General features: G+C 43.0%; 1 protein-coding gene across 3 annotated transcripts in view; it reads left to right on the top strand.

The window, feature by feature from the left end:
* The window catches only part of LOC124615825 (ejaculatory bulb-specific protein 3-like), an 89,239-nt gene that overhangs the window by 47,581 nt on the left and 21,294 nt on the right, over positions 1-20,364 (top strand). Inside the window, exon 1 of one of the 3 annotated variants that reach the window (XM_047143969.1) lies at positions 19,555-19,743. The exons of the other annotated variants lie outside the window; for them this stretch is intronic. Within the exon in view, the coding sequence (XP_046999925.1) occupies positions 19,569-19,743 (175 nt within the window). The 5' untranslated portion in view covers positions 19,555-19,568. Of the gene's footprint in view, positions 1-19,554; positions 19,744-20,364 lie in introns of those variants that run through there. 3 annotated transcript variants of the gene reach the window in all.

Here is a 20,364-nt window from a genome sequence, read left to right as displayed (position 1 = left end):
AAATGTGCAGGAGCTCTCCATCATGCATGAACCACATGTTGTGTCGTACTTGTAAAGGCACATGTTCTAGCAGTACAGGTAGAGTATCCCGTATGAAATCATGATAACGTGCTCCATTGAGCGTAGGTGGAACGAAACTAAAATGAGCTCTAACATGGAAATTAAGCGTTTCCGGACACATGTCCACATAACATCTTTTCTTTATTTGTGTGTGAGGCATGTTTCCTGGAAGTTTGGCCGTACCTTTTTGTAACACCCTGTAGAGACTGAAACTGTATCCTAGAGACCTGGACATCAGAGGAAGTGGACTTATATTTGGCTGTAAGGGAACGACGGTACCGGTACTGCACTGCAACTAGCATCTGACCTTACAGCATCCCCTTGACATGGTGCATCGAGGCAAAAGGCATGCAGAAGGCTACAGCAGAGTGGCCTTTATTGTTGGAGACCTGCTGTCTATTAACCTCTGGCGTGTCTTCACAGAAGGGAACATCTAGAGTGGAACCATCAACATACCATCTGGACGATAGAACGATAGGCCAATTCTATTTTCATAGATGGGTCCCGATTTGGCCTGGAGAGTGGTTCCCGACGGATTCGCATCTGCAGAGCACGTGGAACACAATTTTGGGACCCATACATTTTGGAAAGAGACGATATTGAGGAGGATCTCTAATGTTGTGGGAAGGGATTATGTTGATCACGCGAACACCACTTCTGAAATTGTGCGGGTGAATTAGGAAGGTTTGATTGCCGTCGGGTACCGTGAAGAGATCTTGGGATCTCATTCGCGGTTGTTGAAGGTGCTGTAGGCCCAGACTTAATATTGATGGACGATAATGTTTGACCTTATAGAGCACAGATGGATGATGTTCCATTGGAAACTGAAGATGCTGTTGGTATGGTGTGGCCTGCTAGCTCTTCTGATTTGAATCCCAAAGAGCGCGTTTGAAATGCATTAGAGAGACGGGTTGTAACACGTCAGTATCCACCAAACACTCTCCAATACTTGCGAGCAGCTCTGCATTAAGAATGGGCGTTATTGCCTCAACATGAGATTGTTGACATCATTAACAGTATTTCCTGTCGTTGGCAGGCCTGTATTTCTGCCAGAGGCGGTCACAACACATACTGAGCACATTAACCTGCTGTCAGAATGCGTGTGCAAATCAGTTAAGTTGAAAAAATAAACGAAGGACAATTTTGTCTACCGTTACGCATGTTGCAGTTGATTATTTTCTGGATTTTTTACATTGTTTCTACTTTACCATCGCCTGTTTATAATGTTTTGTGTCAAAGTAAATGCAACCTTACGAAATTTCCATTTGTTGCTTTAATTTTTGATACAGTGTAGTAGGGGGTCAATGAAGTGAAAAGGAAAGAAGACAGGGATTTCTGGTCAGATGAATATAAAGTAATATCAACATCAGCAGAAAATGGTGTAAGGGAAGTAGCATTCATTATGAATAGGAAGGTAGGGCAGAGAGTGTGTTACTGTAAACAGTTCAGTGATAGGGTTGTTCTTATCAGAATCGACAGCACACCAGGACCGACAACGATAGATAGTTCACGTGCAGATGCCGACGTCGCAAGTTGAAGATAAAGAGATGGAGAAAGTATTTGAGAATATTGAAAGGGTGGTACACTACGTAAAGGAGGATGAAAATGTAATAGCCAGGCGGGAGTGGAATGCAGTTGTAGGGGAAGACAAGATAACAGTAGAATATGGGCTTGGGACAAGGAATGAAAGAGGAGAAAGAATAATTGAATTCTGTAATAAATTTCAGCTAGTAATAGTGAATACTCCGATCAAGAATCACAAGAGGAGGAGGTACACTTAGAAAAGGCCAGGTGATACAAACAGATTTCAGTTACATTACATCATGGTCAGACGGAGATTGCGAGATCAGATACCGGATCGTAAGACGAACCCAAGGGCAGATATAGACTCAGATCGCACTATAGTAGTAATAAAGATCAGGCTGAAGTTTTAGAGATTAGTCAGGCAGAAACAGTAGGCCAAAGAAATGGGATACGGAGGTATTAAGTAATAACGAGATAAGCTTGAAGATCTCTAAGGCTTTAGATACAGCAACAAGGGAAAGCTCAGTATGCAGTACAGTTCAAAAGGAATGGAAATCTTTAAAAAGGGCAATCACAGAAGTTGGAAAGAAAAACATACGCACAAAGAAGGTAACTTCGAAGAAACCATGGGTAACAGAAGAAATACATCACTTTGTAACGTTCCCTGGCAGCACACACACTATTAACAAAATGAAATGACATTTAATTGTATTATGTATGCCACTATGAAGCAATTCGTATGTACTGTAATTGTTTAACAAAAAAATATTATTTAATTTTGTATAAAGGACATTCGTTATTATTGTAATATTTTCTGTAATAATATTCTCGATGTATTTATGATTGTAATATTTCTATACTCATAATGTAATTACGAAATATGTTAATATCTGCGATAAAAAAAATGTAAAATACAGCCACAGAGGAAAATAATGTTGTAAGATTACAAAGAGACATTAACAATCAGCAATAGTATAAACAGGGATACATAATGTAGATTCTTTGTCGTCTTCCTCGAGAGCTGAGAGAGAGAGGAACCTGTGACGTAGCATTTTATGAATGAGTAGACTTCTTTTGTCTGTATCTATCTTTAGCCGCCATTAGAGGAGAAATTACAAAGTAATGTAAGTTTAATTGTTGTTGTGGTCTAAATACATTATAATTTATCAAAATTGTGTATTACTAATATAAATTAGCTTGCCCATGTCATCTATAATATTTCTTTAAAGAATTTTCAGCATTTTTTAGCGATTATCGTTGGTGTTGCTGGGCTGTGCCGCGACCGAACGATTTGCAGCGGCGGCACATTTAAATATTGTTCCGCTAAAAAGTTAACCAAACCCGTAAATCGGGAGCAGATAAAATTAGCAGTGAATTACGAAATATTTTTCTTTTACAGCGATCCTGAGGCTGACAGAACTTATTACTGGTTTTACATTTGTGCATTCATAGGCGGATAATTAACGTTGAAGTTGTTAATCTGTTTGTTCCTTCAATTTCTAAAGCAAATAACTTAAACGTATAGTGAAGTGTGTTTTGTCAATGATAATTAAACGATCAGGTCGGCTTGGCAATATTTAACCATTTTATGCTAACAGAGACAGTCTTGTGTTCCATAGCTAACGCCGGGAAGGATTTCAGTAAATATTTAAAAAAATCACTGCGTTTAGAAAATGTGTGCCAAGGCCGAAATACGTAAAAAATTTAATTTATATAATTTTCAACTAAATGTTCTTAATCAGTTAGTATGAATTTATCAGCATGAGAGGGTTGCTAAGGTTCACGTAATTTTAAATGTGCTTAATTCTGTCTAAATGAATTTTTATTACCACACGTAAATAAGGGGTTCTACAACAAAGTTCGTACTGAAAGAGCGAATAACAAAAATATTTAAAGCAACATTTCTTCTCTCCATTTTCAAATCCATTTTCATTCATTTTCTTTTTTACATAATAAATATATATATAAATATTTCTTTTTATTTCATTAAAAGTTAACCGATGAAAGGAGGAAATATAAAAACGTTCAGGGAAATTCAGGGATACAGGAATACAAGTCGCTTAAATGAAATAAAAAAGAAGTGCAAGCAATCTAAGACGAAATGGCAGCATTAAAAATGTGAAGAAATAGAAAATGAAATGATTGTTGAAAGGACTGATCCAGCATATAGGAAAGTCAAAATATCCTTCGGTGAAATTAAAAGCAAAGGTGATAACTTTAAGAGTGCAACGGGAGTTCCACAGTTATAGGCAGAGGAGAGAGCGGATAGGTGGAAAGAGTACACTGAAGACATCTACGAGGCGGAGGATTTGTCTCATCTGATAGAAGAAGAAACAGGAGTCGATTTAGAAGACACAGGGGATCCAGTATTAGAATCAGAATTTAAGAGAGCTTTGAGAACCGAAGATCAAGTAAGGCATTCCAACAGGATTTCTAAAATCATTGAGCGAAGTGGCAAAAAACGACTGCTCACGTTAGTGTCTAGAATGTATGAGTCTGGCGACGTACCATCTGACTTTCGGAAAAATGTCATCCACACAATTTCGAAGACTGCAAGAGCTGACAGGTGCGAGAATTATCACACAATCAGCTAAATAGCTCATGCATCCAAGTTGCTGAAAAAATAATACACAGAAGAATGGAAAATAAAATTGAGGATGTGTTAGATGTTTAGCTTTAGGAAAGATAAAGGCACCAGAGAGGCAATTCTGGCGTTGCGGTTGATAATGGAAGCAAGACTAATGAAAATTCAACATACATTCATAGGATTTGTCGACTTGGAAAAGAGTTCGACAGTGGAAAATGGTGCAAGATGTTCGAAATTCTGAGAAAAGTAGGGATAAACCATAGGGAGGGACGGGTAATATACAATACGTACAATAATACGAGTGGACAACCATCAACAAAGTGCTCGAATTAGAAAGGGTATAAGACCGGGATGTAGTCTTTCGTCCCACCAGTTCAATCTGTACATCTAAGAACCAATGACGGAAATAAAAGAAAAGTTCAAGTGTGGAATTAAAATTCAAGGCGGAAGGATATCAATGATACTATTTGCTGATGACATTGCTATCCTGAGAGGAAGTGAGGAAGAATTACGTGATCTGCTGAATGGAATGAACAGTTTAATGAGCATAGAATATGAATTAAGAGTAAGTAGAAGGAAGACGAAAGTAATGAGAAGTAGCTGTAATGTGAAAAGGGAGAAACATAACATCAGGGCTGATGACAACGAAGTAGATGAAGTTCTGTACCTAGGCAGCAAAATAACCAATAACACATGGAGCAAGGAGGTCATCAAAAGTAGACTAGCACTGGAAAAAGGGTATTCCTGTCCAAGAGAAGTCTACTAGTATCAAACGTAGGCCTTCATATGAGAAAGAAATTTCGGAGAAAGTACGTTTGGAGCACAGCATTGTATTGCATTCGAAGATAGACTGTGGGAAAACTGAAACAGAAGAGAATCGAAGCATTTGAGAAGTGGTGCTACAGACAAATGTTAAAAATTAGGTGGACTGATAAAATACGGTATGAGGAGGTTCTGCGCAGAATCTGAGAGGAAAGGAATATGTGGAAAACACTGGCAAGCATAAAGGACAGGATGATAAGACATCTGTTAAGACACCAGGGAATGACTTACGTGGTACTAGAGGGAGCTGCAGAGGGCAAAAGCTATAGAGGAAGACGGAGACACATCCAGCAAATAATTGAGGACTTAAGTTGCAAATGCTATCTTAGATTAAAATGCTGGCACAGGAGAGGAACTTTTGATTGACCACATCAAGCCAGTCAGAAGATTGATGAGCCAAAAAAAAAAAAAAAAAACAAAAAAAAAAAATCCCATACGTATCGGAGTTGACTGTGACCAGAGGCAGTATAATGAGCTCCGAAATGGAGAATGGGAAGTTGTATGACTCCAAATTGTTAGACCTGAAGTCTGCTCACTCCTTTCGCTGCTGGCACAGTAATGCTGGAACGCTGGCTGGCAGTGGCAGTAATCAGCGCAGAATGCTCTGCCATTGCTTATGAAATGTCTCTAGGTGTTATTTGGAGGCACCCCTGAGTCAACAACGCTGCTGTAGGCAACCAACTGCCTTTACTGGAAAGCCTCCAGTTGACTTCCCATACTCTAGTAGAACTAGTGGAACTGTTGACAGAGCCCAGTAACAGATACCATAACCTTTTCTGTTCTTCTTAACGATGCATCGAGCCTTTGCCCTCGCTAATCGAAGAGCTGTAAGTTCTCCGCCGTTGGGCGGCTCTTAAACCGTCGCTGAGTTGCATGTCTGACCTAAATGACAGAACACACTCATATGATGGAACAACATTTATCAGTTCACCAAGGGACAGGTGGCCTCTTAGTATGATGAGAGGATTTTGGGATGGAGGGGTCAGCGGCATAGTAGTGTGATATAATCCACACACTCATGTATGCTGTCGCTATTCTCAAACACAGCCAGCTGGCTGAACAGTGTCAAGTTGGCTGTGCTGATAAATCGTGGCTGCGTCCTTCCAGGGAGAGCTCCATCCAATAGGTGAATTTTGAGTGGGAAGTTGTCACTGGAATGAAGGTTATCAATGTATTCCCATGGATCGGAGTCCACAAGGGCTAGAGAGAAGAAAGAGAGATCGATGGCTGAGAATGACTCAATAGGAACACAGAAATTAGTGGAAGTGCCTCTGTTGAGGATCCACAGCTCGTGAGATGTCGTGAGGCTCTCCAAAATCTGACTCTGTGGGTAAGTAGTGGTCAAGCCCCATAATACATTGTGGATAATGAGATCTCCCAGTACGAGAAATGATTGGTGGAGTTGTTCTATAGATTCATTACAGCCTCAGAGTCAGTGGCATGATTTACAGGTAAATATAGCGAGCAAACAGTGATTCTACGACAAACGTGCTCTTCAATTGCGACTGCTTCCTGGTCAGTACCTACTAGGGAAGAGCAGAGGAGTGGTGCTCGTTATCGACAAATAAAGCGACCCCTCTGTTGGTCCTTTTCCCAGTTGGGTCAGCCTCACGATCCATAGGCATTAGACGCTTTAAAATGCGTTTCGTAAAACACAAGCACAGAGGGCATTCCTGTGTTAACAGTTTCAGTTCCTCCACATGTATTCTGAACTCATTAATTTTCCACTGTAATATGGGAGCTGAACATATCATGGGTGGCACTTTCACTCTTTCTTTCCCCCATGAAGGTGAGACTGTAGTGGGTGGAGGCTCAGTATTGTGGCAAGACGTGTGCTTCAGGCTGACATCAAGGTCCGTCGGCTCTGTAAATGAGTCATGAGAGATTCATAGAGAGGAGTGCTGACTTGGTCATACTGCTTTCTTCCTGTCTCCATTGCCAGCGGTTTCTTTGCCCAGGAAGGTTTTGAAACAACAGCCGCAGAGGTTGTAGAGGCAGTGCAGGACAGATGACCAGTCTGAAACTTTGGACGAGCAATGTTGGCAACCACGGCCTTACCTGATGTTCTTGGAAGAGAGAGGGGCCTCGCAGCAATTGCAGCAGTACACATGCATTGACAAAGGCAGGAGCTAGTGCTAACACTAGCAACATCCGTTTATGTAGTAGCATTGGTCTTCTGAACTGGCTGTTTAAGAAGAGATAGAAACAAGATAGCAAATGTCGGGGGCTGCATGGTCTTATAGATCTTTTTGGTCCACCATAAGAGATACGCTTAGTTGTTTCGCTCTCCTGTCTCTTCCTTTCTTCAAGGAAGCTCCTATTTCAGACAGGATGATTCCCAGAGTATTTTACGCACTTCAGAGACGATGAACAATGAACTCTTTCATGGGCGACCTCACCAGATTTACTGCAAATGGCTTATCCCTGAAAACCTAAGGTGGTGCGCCCGAAGTGCTGGCATGTAAAATAGTGCACAGGTTTAGGGGCATACGGCCACACGCTGAGGCAAATGAAACCTGCCTTAACGTGCATTGGAAGTTGATGCTTGTGAAAGTCACTATAAACGAGACGGGTTTGATAAGATTGCCATCCACACTTTTCATGATAATATGCACCAACTACTCCTTCTTTGGACCACTCAACTTTCAGTTCTTGGGAATTTCCACCAGATCCCTGCATGTCACAACATCTTTGCTGTAATTCAACATGGTGGAGAGCTCAGTTTCAATGGAACATTCCACAAGGCATTTCACTTTCTGCAGGTTTGCTGGTTGCTGGGAATTAGAGGTTTCGACCCATAATGCCCCACTGCATAACTGTTCGACTGATTTTAATGTCCCTGCGAAGCCCTCTAAACTCTTTTGAATGTAAGAAGGGGAGACTTTCTCGAAATTTCTCTCTCTTCTCTTAACTACCAAAACTACATTCTGACCTGCAGAATGTATTCTTACTAAATATTGAACAACTCTTAACAGTCCCAGAATCTGGTGGTGGTGGTGGGGGTGTGGGGGGGGGGGGGTCGTTAAACGAGACCTGTTGAGCGATTGGGTATTGATACCCACCAGCGGCCCTCCCATTCCGCTGGGAAGGGAGAAGAAGATTTCGAGGGGTCCATATCGATCCCACTAGCAGCGATGGAAATAAAGACCACCTAGACAGGGCCCCATGTGTCTAGATAAGTCTTACACAACTGAGGTATGGCAGATTTCCCCAGAGGTTGCCTGCTAAGGACTGTTACACCTCAACATCCATGCATCTCTTCAGTGTGCAGCACAGATTGAGCGTGAGGTTTCTTTTTATAGAGCTTTTTACCGTCTTCGCGACCCAGGTGGTTAAGCTAAGATCCCAGTTTACTGTGGCACACAATCTTACACTGCCACATCGTACACTGGTCACTAAGCATGGTCAGAGCTTATGGTGACATAGGACTGGTGGCGCTTACCAGTCCCCAACTCTGGTACTCTGGCATCACCAAACCCATACCTAGCAAATGAATGCTGAGCTCCTGAGGTGTCATTAGTAGTTATCAGTATTAAAACCATTTCATCTATGTCTACATAGAAACTCGGCAGTCCATTGTATGACACGTAGCAGAGGGCACCCTGTACCACTACTAATCATTTTGTTTCCCGTTCCACTCACAAATGGAGTGAAAGAAAAATGATTATCTGTATGTCCCTTTATGAGCCCTAATTTCTCGTATCTTATCTTCATGGTCCTTACAAGCTGGAGGCAGTAGAATCATTCTGCAGTCAGCTTCAAATGTCGATACTCCAAATTTTTTCAATAGTGTTCCTCGAAAAGAATGTCGCTTCCCCTCCAGAAATCCCCATCTGAATTCCCAAAGCACGTCCAGAGCACTTGTATGTTATTCAAACCTGCCAGTATCAAATCTAGCAGCCCATTTCTGAATTGCTTGAATGTCTTCCTTTAATCCGACGCGGTATGGATCTCAAACACTCGAGTAGCACCCAAGAACAGGTCGTACTAGCGTCCTATACGCGGTCTCCTTTACACATGAACCACAGTTTCCTAGAATTCTATCCAACTGACATTCTTGCCGTTTCCAGGGCTGCTGGATGATAAGAGTGAATCCTACCTTTGTTGGTGCTTGGAATGTGTATGTGAACAGGGAAGTTAGGATTTTTCCACAGTTTTTTGTGCTCCTGTACAAGTACGTTTTCCCACCGCACAGAAGAAGGTGGTATGCAGCTGAGTACAGGTAGCGAGAAAGTAGGTGTCAATCTGATGGTAACATTAAGACGCATGGTATGGTTGAATTGTGTATGAAGATGTTTTGTGTGAGCCCCGAAGTATGGTGTGTTGATGCAGTTGGTCCCCATGACGTGCCACTAAGTTTCTGGAGGATGTTATCTCGAGTTTTGATTTTGACAGCTGATCGTAATAGATGTTCGTAACCGAGCGGTCAATCAAGATACTCCTAGATAAGTGAGCAATAATTTGTAAGATCAGTACTAGTGGCCATGTGTGTTATGTAATGATATGGGGCTGTGTTCCATAACATTACAAAACCTCCATGGTCGTTATTGCTGATGTAACTCACTGTTTAGAACGCACTTGCCGACAAGAATTATTTTATTTTTGTACTAAAGGGCACAATGTTTTCCTCTTACCTGACTACATCAAAAACTCATCTTAGTTTAACTAAAACTGTAATCAAAGTCAGCAAAACAATGTAGTGACCACAATGCTAGGATATTTACTTCATTTTGCTGTAGAAAACGATTGTCATGTTATGCTGATAATGCTAATTTATGCTGCCAAGCAGTGGAGGCTACATGACACTTCAACATTTTACAGCAAAATTGTAGCACAATGCTCGATGTTACAGCAAAAATGTTCAAATTCCCTCATAAATTGTATTACAAATAAAGTGTTACAAACTGTATCATACATCGCTATGTTACAATGAAACTTTAATAAAGTCTCCATACATCTCTATGTTAGAACAAAGCTGTAACAGTTGCCCCATGGTACAGTAAATTGTAAAATAGTGCTCCATACAATGTAATGTTACAGCATAAATCCTTAGCCTGTAAGTAGATCATGTATTTCATGTTAGTCAGTCACACCAGTCCTGTCAGTAACTTAGCGTATTTTTGATAAATAAACGAAACTTTTGAAAACGAGTCAAAAATTCAATTACTTTTTTACATGGTCAAGATGCTGGCCCTGGTGCTACTTTGGAATGGTTGTTTAGTTTTAAGAGCCTGTAAATTATTGGGATGTGGTAGGACGTTTAGTTTAATGGGTACCACCATCCCAAGAAATGAGATGTGGCTTCGTAGATTATGAATGACTTCATAGATAAAGAATATACATTTTTCTGCACAATGATGACGATGATGATGACATCATAATTCATGTTTGTGTGACTTGTGATGTCATTTTCCCCTAGTGAGCAACCACCGCACTTGCACTTTTCAACATCACTTAAGGTCAAAGTAGACCAGAACCAGCACAGCCATCCATTTTACATTCACTTGGATACAGCAACAGAAACGAAAGAAACCATTTAGATTAAATGTGCTACGGCTACAATGTGACATATCTGAGCATCAGCTTTTATTAATTATACATATTAGGCCATACCAAAGTAAACTTTAATTTATTGCTTCATTAACAGGACGTAACTGAAAATTGATGTTCGTTTTCCATTCACACATTAATTTAGGATTGCAGTGATATGTGTACTTACCATTTCGCTTGCTATATGTGTTCGGCACACGTATCAAACTATTTAGATATGTAATTACCATTGTGGTAATTAATTCGATGGTTTACAGTTATTCTTTAGGTGTCAAATATAAGTTATATGTTAACTGCATTCTTCCAGTAGCTTACATTAATTCAGACTACGTACTTGTTTGTGCACCTGCCTACTTATAATTGTGTTCTACCCAACATGTTTTTTCTGCAATTATAGGCTTGAGCATGTGAGTTTTTCTGCACGCTCTCGTTTTGGACTACAAATGAAATGTCAGTTACCTGCTTAGCTTGGCTTCTTCGGCCAACGTTCACCTAATGATTTTACTGACGTTTCGCCAGCACGACGCAGCGTATCATACGGAATACGAATCGATTAATCAAGGCGTCTTCTCTGCCGGCGGACATACAGAGATACCTGCGCAACACAGAAGCCCTACCACCTTGGCTGTATGGATTACCCAGGATCCATAAGAACAACGTTCCATTAAGAAAGATTGTTAGCTCTCCTGCCTCACCGACGTATAATCTAGCAAAACACTTTGGCCTTTCTGCTCCAGCCACACGGGGGGAAGACCGACACATACATAAAGGACTCAGGACATTTCATTGAGAATCTGAAGAAACTGAAACTTGCACCTAACGACATCCTGGTCAGCTTTGATGTTTTTTTGTTTACGAACGAAAGTGCCTCTCAGTTACGCTCTGGAGCACATCGGTTCCATTGCCTCGCAAGACATCACACAGCTCTTCCATGCATGTCTCGCTACGGGCTACTTCAAGTGGAATGGCGATTTCTACGAACAGCTGGAAGGCGTCGCCATGGGTAGTCCTCTTAGTCCAGTGGTGGCCAACTTCTTCATGGAACTATTCGAAGCACAGGCACTGGACTTGGCGACTTGCAAACCTAAGGTGCGGTACAGATACGTCAATGATACGTGGAGCCATGGTGAAGAACAGCTCGGTGACTTCCTAAGACACCTGAACAGCCTCCATGCCAACATAAAATTTACCAAGGAAGTATAAAGGACAAAAAAACTGTCATTTCTAAATGTGATGGTCACAAGGGGTGGCGAAAACCTGGGACGCATCGTGTATCGAAAATCGACACACACGGACCGATACCTGCACAAACTATCAAACCACCACCCGAGTCAGAAAAGAGGCATGCTTAATACGCTCGTAACGCGAGCAGTACGAATATGTGAGCCGCAGCACCTCAGACGAAAAATGCAACACCTGGAAAGTGTTCTGAGGAGCAATGGGTACTCCACAAACTATATCAGAAGTTTAACAGCCAAACACTCGGCGAAGTAAGGAATCAGAAAAAGAAATGTCGGATACGACCTTTGGGCTATGAGCACTATGGGACTTAACATCATGGTCGTCAGTCCCCTAGAACTTAGCACTACTTAAACCCAACTAACCTAAGGACATCACACAACACCCAGTCATCACGAGGCAGAGAAAGTCCCTGACCCCGCCGGGAATCGAACCCGGGAACCCGGGCACGGGAAGCTAGAGCGCTACCGCACGACCACGAGCTGCGGACCGGTACGGCCTTCCTGCCATACATTCCCAGAGTGACGGACAGAATCGGCCGTATATTGCGCAAACCTGGCGTAAAGACGATCTTCACACCAACAAGGAAGAGCAAAGAGTGTCTTAGACCGGCAAAGGAGAAAAGGGACCCACTTGCAATGTCGGGAATATACCGTATACCATGCACATGGCCGAGCGGTTCTAGGCGCTACAGTCTGGAACCGCGCGACCGCTACGGTCGCAGGTTCGAATCCTGCCTCGGGCATGGATGCGTGTGATGTTCTTAGGTTAGATATGTTTAAGTAGTTCTAAGTTCTAGGGGACTGATGACTTCAGAAGTTAAGTCCCATAGTTCTCAGAGCCATTTGAACCATGCACATGCGGAAAAGTTTATATCGGAATGACTGGACGAACAATCAACACCAGGATCAAAGCACATAAGTGACATTGCAGGTTGAGGCAGGTGGAGAAATCGGCCGTGACAGAGTACGCACTGAGTGAGATCGACCACGGTAAAATTCGCCGACACGGAAGTTCTGACTGTAGAGAAGCACTATGAAACGCGCTTGTTCAAAGAAGCTGTAGAAATACAAAAACACGCGAACAGCTTCAACAAGATAGATAAACGTATCCTGGCTTCCCGCACTGCAGCGAACGACCGTCGCAGGTAGCAAGAGGAGAACCGCACCGCGGAGAAGCCCTCGGACGGTGGCGCGCCCGGTACATATACAGGGTGTTACAAAAAGGTACGGCCAAACTTTCAGGAAACATTCTTCACACACAAAGAAAGAAAATATGTTATGTGGACATGTGTCCGGAAACGCTTAATTTCCATGTTAGAGCTCATTTTAGTTTCGTCAGTATGTACTGTACTTCCTCGATTCACCGCCAGTTGGCCCAATTAAAGGAAGGTAATGTTGACTTCGGTGCTTGTGTTGATATGCGACTCATTGCTCTACAGTACTAGCATCAAGCACATCAGTACGTAGCATCAACAGGTTACTGTTCATCACGAACGTGGTTTTGCAGTCAGTGCAATGTTTACAAATGCGGAGGTGGCAGATGCCCATTTGATGTATGGATTAGCACGGGGCAATAGCCGTGGCGCGGTACGTTTGTATCGAGACAGATTTCCAGAACCAAGGTGTCCCGACAGGAAGACGTTCGAAGCAATTGATCGGCGTCTTAGGGAGCACGGAACATTCCAGCCTATGACTCGCGACTGGGGAAGACCCTGAACGACGAAGACACCTGCAATGGACGAGGTAATTCTTCGTGCAATTGACGATAACCCTAATGTCAGCGTCAAAGAAGTTGCTGCTGTACAAGGTAACGTTGACCACGTCACTGTATGGAGAGTGCTACAGGAGAACCAGTTGTTTCCGTACCATGTACAGCGTGTGCAGGCACTATCAGCAGCTGATTGGCCTCCACGGGTATACTTCTGCGAATGGTTCATCCAACAATGTGTCAATCCTCATTTCAGTGCAAATGTTCTGTTTACGGATGAGGCTTCATTCCAATGTGATCAAATTGTAAATTTTCACAATCAACATGTGTGGGCTGACGAGAATCCGCACGCAATTGTGCAATCACGTCATCAACACAGATTTTCTGTGAACGTTTGGGCAGGCATTGTTGGTGATGTCTTGATTGGGCCCCATGTTCTTCCACCTACGCTCAATGGAGCACGCTATCATGATTTCATACGGGATACTCTACCTGTGCTGCTAGAACATGTGCATTTACAAGTACGACACAACATGTGGTTCATGCACGATGGAGCTCCTGCATATTTCAGTCGAAGTGTTCGTACGCTTCTCAACAACAGATTCGGTGACCGATGGATTGGTAGAGGTGGACAAATTCCATTTCCTCCACGCTCTCCTGACCTCAACCCTCCTGACTTTCATTTATGGGGGCATTTGAAAGCTCTTGTCTACGCAACCCCGGTACCAAATGTAGAGACTCTTCGTGCTCGTATTGTGGACGGCTGTGATACAATACGCCATTCTCCAGGGCTGCATCAGCGCATCAGGGATTCCATGCGACGGAGGGTGGATGCATGTATCCTCGCTAACGGAGGACATTTTGAACATTTCCTGTAACAAAGTGGAGTCACGCTGGTACGTTCTATTGCTGTGTGTTTCCATTCCATGATTAATGTGATTTGAAGAGAAGTAATGCAATGAGCTCTATGGAAAGTAAGCGTTTCCGGACACATGTCCACATAACATATTTTCTTTCTTTGTGTGTGAGGAATGTTTCCTGAAAGTTTGGCCGTACCTTTTTGTAACACCCTGTAGTCTGCGGCCGCGAGCTCGGCTCCAGTTCACCACCGGCAATGGAGGGCGAAGCTTTGACAATGCCAGCCACTCGTGCTGGCGAAACGTCAGTAAAATCATTAGATGAACTTCGACCGAAGAACCCGAGACAGAAGCCAATAGGCAGTTTGGGACCAAGAAATGTAGAAGTTTGGTTTGGAAGTTTGCCAGAGAACTCTGTGTGACCATGTAAATCCTGAATCCAAGTCCCTGGCTGCCGTCAGTTAACTTGTGGGTACCACCTGGCGTTTAGTTGTTATTCCTCGTACGAGTAATGGTTGCTTATAAACTTGATGGTCCGGCGGTTCCACTGGGATATTACACTGAAGAGATAAAGAAACTGGTATACCTGACTAATATCGTGTAGGGCCCCCACCCCCTTAGCATTGACTCGACTAATGTCTGAAGCAGTGCTGGAGGGAATTGACATAATGAATCCTGCAGGGCTGTCCATAAACACGTAGGAGTACGAGGGGGTGGAGATCTCTTGTGAACAAGCACATTGCGAGGCATCCCAGATATGCTCAGTAATGGTCTGGGAAGTTTGGTGGACAGCGAAGGGTCTAAACTCAGAAGAGTGTTCCTGAAGCCACTCTATAGCAATTATAGAGTGGGGTGTCGCATTGTCCTGTTGTAATTGCCCAAATCCGTCGGAATTCACAATGGACATGAATGGATGCAGGTGATCAGACAGGATGCTTACATACGCGTCACTTGTCCTAGTCGTATCTAGACGTATCAGGGGTCCCACATCACTCCAACTGCACACGCCGCACACCAGATTGAACAGTCCCTTGCTGACATGCAGGGTAAATGGATTCATTATGTTGTCTCCATAACCGTAGACGTCCCTCCGCTCGATACAATTTGAAACGAGACTCGTCCGACCAGGCAACACGGTTCCAGTCATCAACAGTGTAATGTCGATGTTGACGGGGCCGGGCGAGACGTAAAGCTTTGCGTCGTGCAGTCATCAAGAGTAGACAAGTGGGCTTTCGGCTTCTAAAGCCCATATTGACGCTGTTTCGTTGAATGGTTCGCACGCTGACACTTGTTGATGGCCTAGCATTGAAATCTGCAGTAATTTGCGGAAGGGTTGCACTTGTGTAAAGTTGAACGATTCTCTTCAGTCGTCGTTGGTCCCGCTCTTGCAGGATCTTTTTTCTGCCGCAGCGATGTCGGAGATTTGATGTTTTACAGGATTCCTGATATTCACGGTAAACTCGTGAGATGCTCAAACGGGAAAGTCCCCACTTCATCGCTACCTAGGAGATGCTGTGTCCCATCGCTCGTGCGCCGACTGTAACACCAAGTTCAAACTCATTTAAATACTGATAACCTGCCACTGCAGCAGCAGTCACCGATCCAACAACTACACCAGCCACTTGTTTTCTTATATAGGCGTTGCCGACTGCAGTGCCGTATTCTGTCTGTTTACATATCCCTGTATTTGAATACGCATGCCTATAACAGTTTCTTTGGCTCTTCAGTGTAAAAGTAGTATACCCAACTTCTCCTCAATGGTGTACATGTCTGCACACAACGAATTTTAAAGCAGGAATGTGCGGCCTGCAGGGCAGACAAGTAACAGGCAAATGTGTTGACATTTGACGCAGCGTAGCACGAGAGGTTTGCTAGGCGGTGTTAGCACCGGTAATGCAGATTTTAGGCACCGTGTTCGCAAATACTTAAACTTCTCTCGATTTTTTTTTACGACAGGCTTAAAAGTCAATTTTCGTAAAGGCTATATCAATGCTGTTGTCTTCTCAAGAGCTCTCGAATGGTTCTATAAAAAGTATACGGTTCCATTTAAAGAAACCTACTTCTTTCAGTATCTCCATTGATACCAGCGCTAAAAACATAAGAAATAGGAAAAGAAAAATACGTGCCTTTCGACGTTCTAACATTTGCCGAAGCCGCGTTTCGATGTGCGTAACCGTTCACGAAATAAAATGAGTGTTGGGTCTTCCGTGACTCACCCTTTATGAGGGACTCCTATTACGCATGTGGAAAACTATAATAATATATTTATATTTCCGACCAGAAACTTGACTACTATTATTGTCATCTTAGAAGAAATTTTCTCAGTAGTTTTTCAGGATCAGAATGGGCAAGTTGCTACAACTTCAGCCTATAAAAAAGGTGTGCGGTGTCTGTCAGCCTGTCATCCATACTGCAAGATGCCCAGAGGTAGTCCTGTATGCTGCTGTTTGATACACTGTGGTGGACGCCGATTTTCTGTTGGATCCCACATACGTAAACGTCCGTCATTGAATACAACGCACAATCTTTTCTTCTCATTACAAACAGCTAGGAGATATTCATCTCCCCATTTGTTATTCTCACTCCGGAGACGGCAACACGTTTTTTTTTATTTTTTTAAATTCCATGGTCCGTCCGTACTCTAGATGCAACACAGGACACAACGTGCGCTGCGAGCACCGTGTTGTCACAATTTTTACTCGTTTGGTGCGGCCGTCCAGGTGTGAGTCATTTTGCCACTGCCTTATGGTTGAAGCATTTTGTGAATAAGGACGACAGGTGGTCTGGTGTTCCGGCCAGGGAAGTATGATATCAAAAGGAAAACAGTCATATTGAAATACTGCTTTTAGAAAGTAAATGATGTAGACGAAGATAGAATAGTTCTGAAACATTTCTTTTCTGTTGCTTGGTTCTTATACATCACCCGAAGGCATTCTTCTGTTTGTCGGACATTCTGACTTCTTATCTCAGAGCAACGTAGCTTTACATGGTTTAATAAATACGTGTGGCGACGAGTGAAGGGAGGTACATGTGGCACTTTCATTGAACGCGTATTTGCCTTCCAAAAACAGATAGTTATGTAAATACCTGGCATTGTCAACTGAAGAGCGATTAGTTAATTCAATGAAAAGAAAGATTCTGATATGAAGTTTTTAATTGCCTCGATTTTCGACAGGACTAAGCTGCCATCTTTATCTGAAGTCATCCTGGGCAATAAATTACACGTTTGTTTTCGCACCATTGAAATGGGCTCATAATAAAGAGAGAGTAGAACATTAAAAACTCTAATAAACAGCTAGTTTTATTATGATTCATAAATGAACTCATACTAAAAAGAGAATAGAACGTTAAAAATATGAAGACATGACTATTTTTTATTATGAGTCCGTTTCGATGGCACGGAAACCAACCTGTGGTTTATCGCACAGCGTGATTTCGTAACGGTACTCTGTGGATCTGAAGATGGCAGCTTACTCTTGTTGAAAGTAATTCAGTGTACATGGACGCCATCATGGCAGTAGAAGAAAAGTTCATATCAGAAGCTTTCTTTGCATTGAGATAGTTATGTCACATGTGGAAGGTTATATCATGCGTGCCTTTTTATTTATCTCCTGAGGAATTGAGCTGCGACGATGAAACATGACGGTGTTATCCCTTCTGCACATATTCGCCTTTCGATGTGATACAGTTTCGCCAGCGATGGATGGTTTGTCGGATACATTGGGTGTAGAATTTTGCGTGTTGGCAGTTCTGGAAACTTTCCATCTCGAAAATCACGTCTCTGTCATCCGGGAAATATTTACCACACAAAGGTTTCTTCATCCAAGGGAAGAGTAAGAAAGCACTGTCAGGGGGATACGGGTAATCAGGCAAAATCTTATAGCCCACAGAAGTAGAATGTGTGACAGAGTCCCATGCAGATTGAGCTGGGGCGTTGCCGTGAAGCAAAAACCCCCTCCTTGACAGCTCCCACCCCAGGCGTTTCGTCTTGACAATCAACCGTCACCTTGTCGGGAGATTCGAGTGTGCCCCATACGAGCATAGTCCATTAGCTACATCCCATGGAAGTCTGTAAGTGCATTCAGCATCGCCTTATCCTTTGATGGTTCGGTTTTCGCCTTTTTCGGTGGTTGTGAATCAACATGTCTCCACTGTTTGCACTGCTTCTTTGTCTCAGGTTTATAGTGCTGCATCCAGCTCTGGTCCATGGTGATCATATTCCAGAATACATCATTTGGAATGTCCTAAGACAGCTGCAAAATATGCGCGGCTGTCTCGATTCGGAGGGAGTTTAGTTTAATTTATATTTCGCGGAACCCAGCGAGCGCGGATCGTTGCCATGTTCAAATCTTCGTGCAACATGCTTAAAACTGATCCATGACTGATTTTCACTTTTTCCACCGTCCTGTTGATTATGATACGACGGTTTTCGAGGACCAGGTGGAGTATCGCCTTCTTGGACACTGCGGTGGCTAGTAATAATACGGTTAACTAAAACACTCTGAATGCCAACGGCCTTACCGCAGTGGTAACACCGGTTCTCGTCGTATCAGCACTGTCGGGCTGGGTTAGCACTTGGATGGGTGAGCATTCGGTCTGCCGAGCGCTGTTGGCAAGTGAGATGAACTCAGCCCTTGTGAGGCAAATTGAGGGGCTACTTTATAGAGATGTAGCGGCTCCAGTCTCGTAAACTTCCATACGGCCGGGAGAGCGGTGTGCTCGTTCATAACAAAATATAGGTTCAGCTCCACATATAGGACTCGATACATCACATTACCAAAGACAAAAATGCGACTTATTTAAATGTAGAGAATAGAAATTTGAACGATGATGACTTTTGGACTGTTAGTACAATTAGTAGTATGTCTAATTGTCAGTTGTGGATATAGGAGCAACCTGAAGGCGCATGCTTGTGCTACTTGAAGGATTTAAGGAAAATTAGTTTCCAAGAACGGATAATCCATGCACAATATGAGTTACGCTCTTTGCAGAAAGCCACAGGCGGATACAATTTTATGATGCTTGTGCATTTTCCTTGTTATAGAGGAAAAATTACCAAACAACGCCACCTCTCAATGCATTAAACATGGGGTCACTAGGTCTTCTCAGAAATTCCTTGTAGTACGTCATTCATATTAGAAGTCGTTTCCTGTAGTATATAAGGGAATATAAGTTCGCACAGCAGCAGTTAACGGCGAACATTTGCAAGTAGTGTCAGAATGCAGAACTTAGTCTTGTATGTGACATTTCTAGCCGTGGCCAGTGGCTGCATCACCACATTCAAGGCCGATGTACAGCAGGTGCATATCAATGAACATGTGTTCAGGAAGGACCATGAGTGTCTCGTCTCAGACTCCGACGTCGCTTGCACTGCCGAGGGCAAAGGCCTCAAAAGTAAGTGGACCCTCGATACGAGGGTAAAATAAAACGTTTGGTAACAAACAGATGATATAACACTTTTATGGGTAAAGAAGAAGTATTAAATAATGGAAAATCCAGGATGGAATAATGATGGTAGGTCACAAGCAGGCACGACAAAATACTACTAAACGCTTAAGCTTTCCGCCCGAAGACTTGCTTCTGAAATAGACAACGTCCACACATCCGCATTCACGCAGGCGTAGCTCACACACAGATGACCATTGTCTCTGGCTGCTGAGGCCAGCCTCTGAGGCCGAGTGGAGGGTCGGAGCAAAAGGATTCGTCGACTATGTAATGATCCTGGATGCAGATTTCTAGATTATCGTTATCGTGTGAGGATTTATAGGACTCCCCTTGATAGGACACGGGTACGCTACACAAAGGAAGCAGCTATTCGGGTTGCAGACTTGTTGTAGAGTGCACATGAGGTTTTTTTAGGCTAGACAGTAGTTTCAGGTGACCTGATGAACCGTCGCCAGTCAATAAGCACGAAGAAAGTCAGACGGCATTCTGAGTACAGACACTTCGACTATCAAAATTTTATCAGCAAACTGTCGAAGTATTCATAGTAAAGTTCCCGAATTTACTGCCCTC

This window comes from Schistocerca americana, chromosome 5 (genome assembly GCF_021461395.2).
Source record: "Schistocerca americana isolate TAMUIC-IGC-003095 chromosome 5, iqSchAmer2.1, whole genome shotgun sequence".
In the NCBI taxonomy this organism is placed as follows: Eukaryota; Metazoa; Arthropoda; class Insecta; order Orthoptera; family Acrididae; genus Schistocerca; species Schistocerca americana.
The sequence above is the reverse complement of the archived record's forward strand: the minus strand, read 5'-3'. Positions and strand labels throughout refer to the sequence as shown.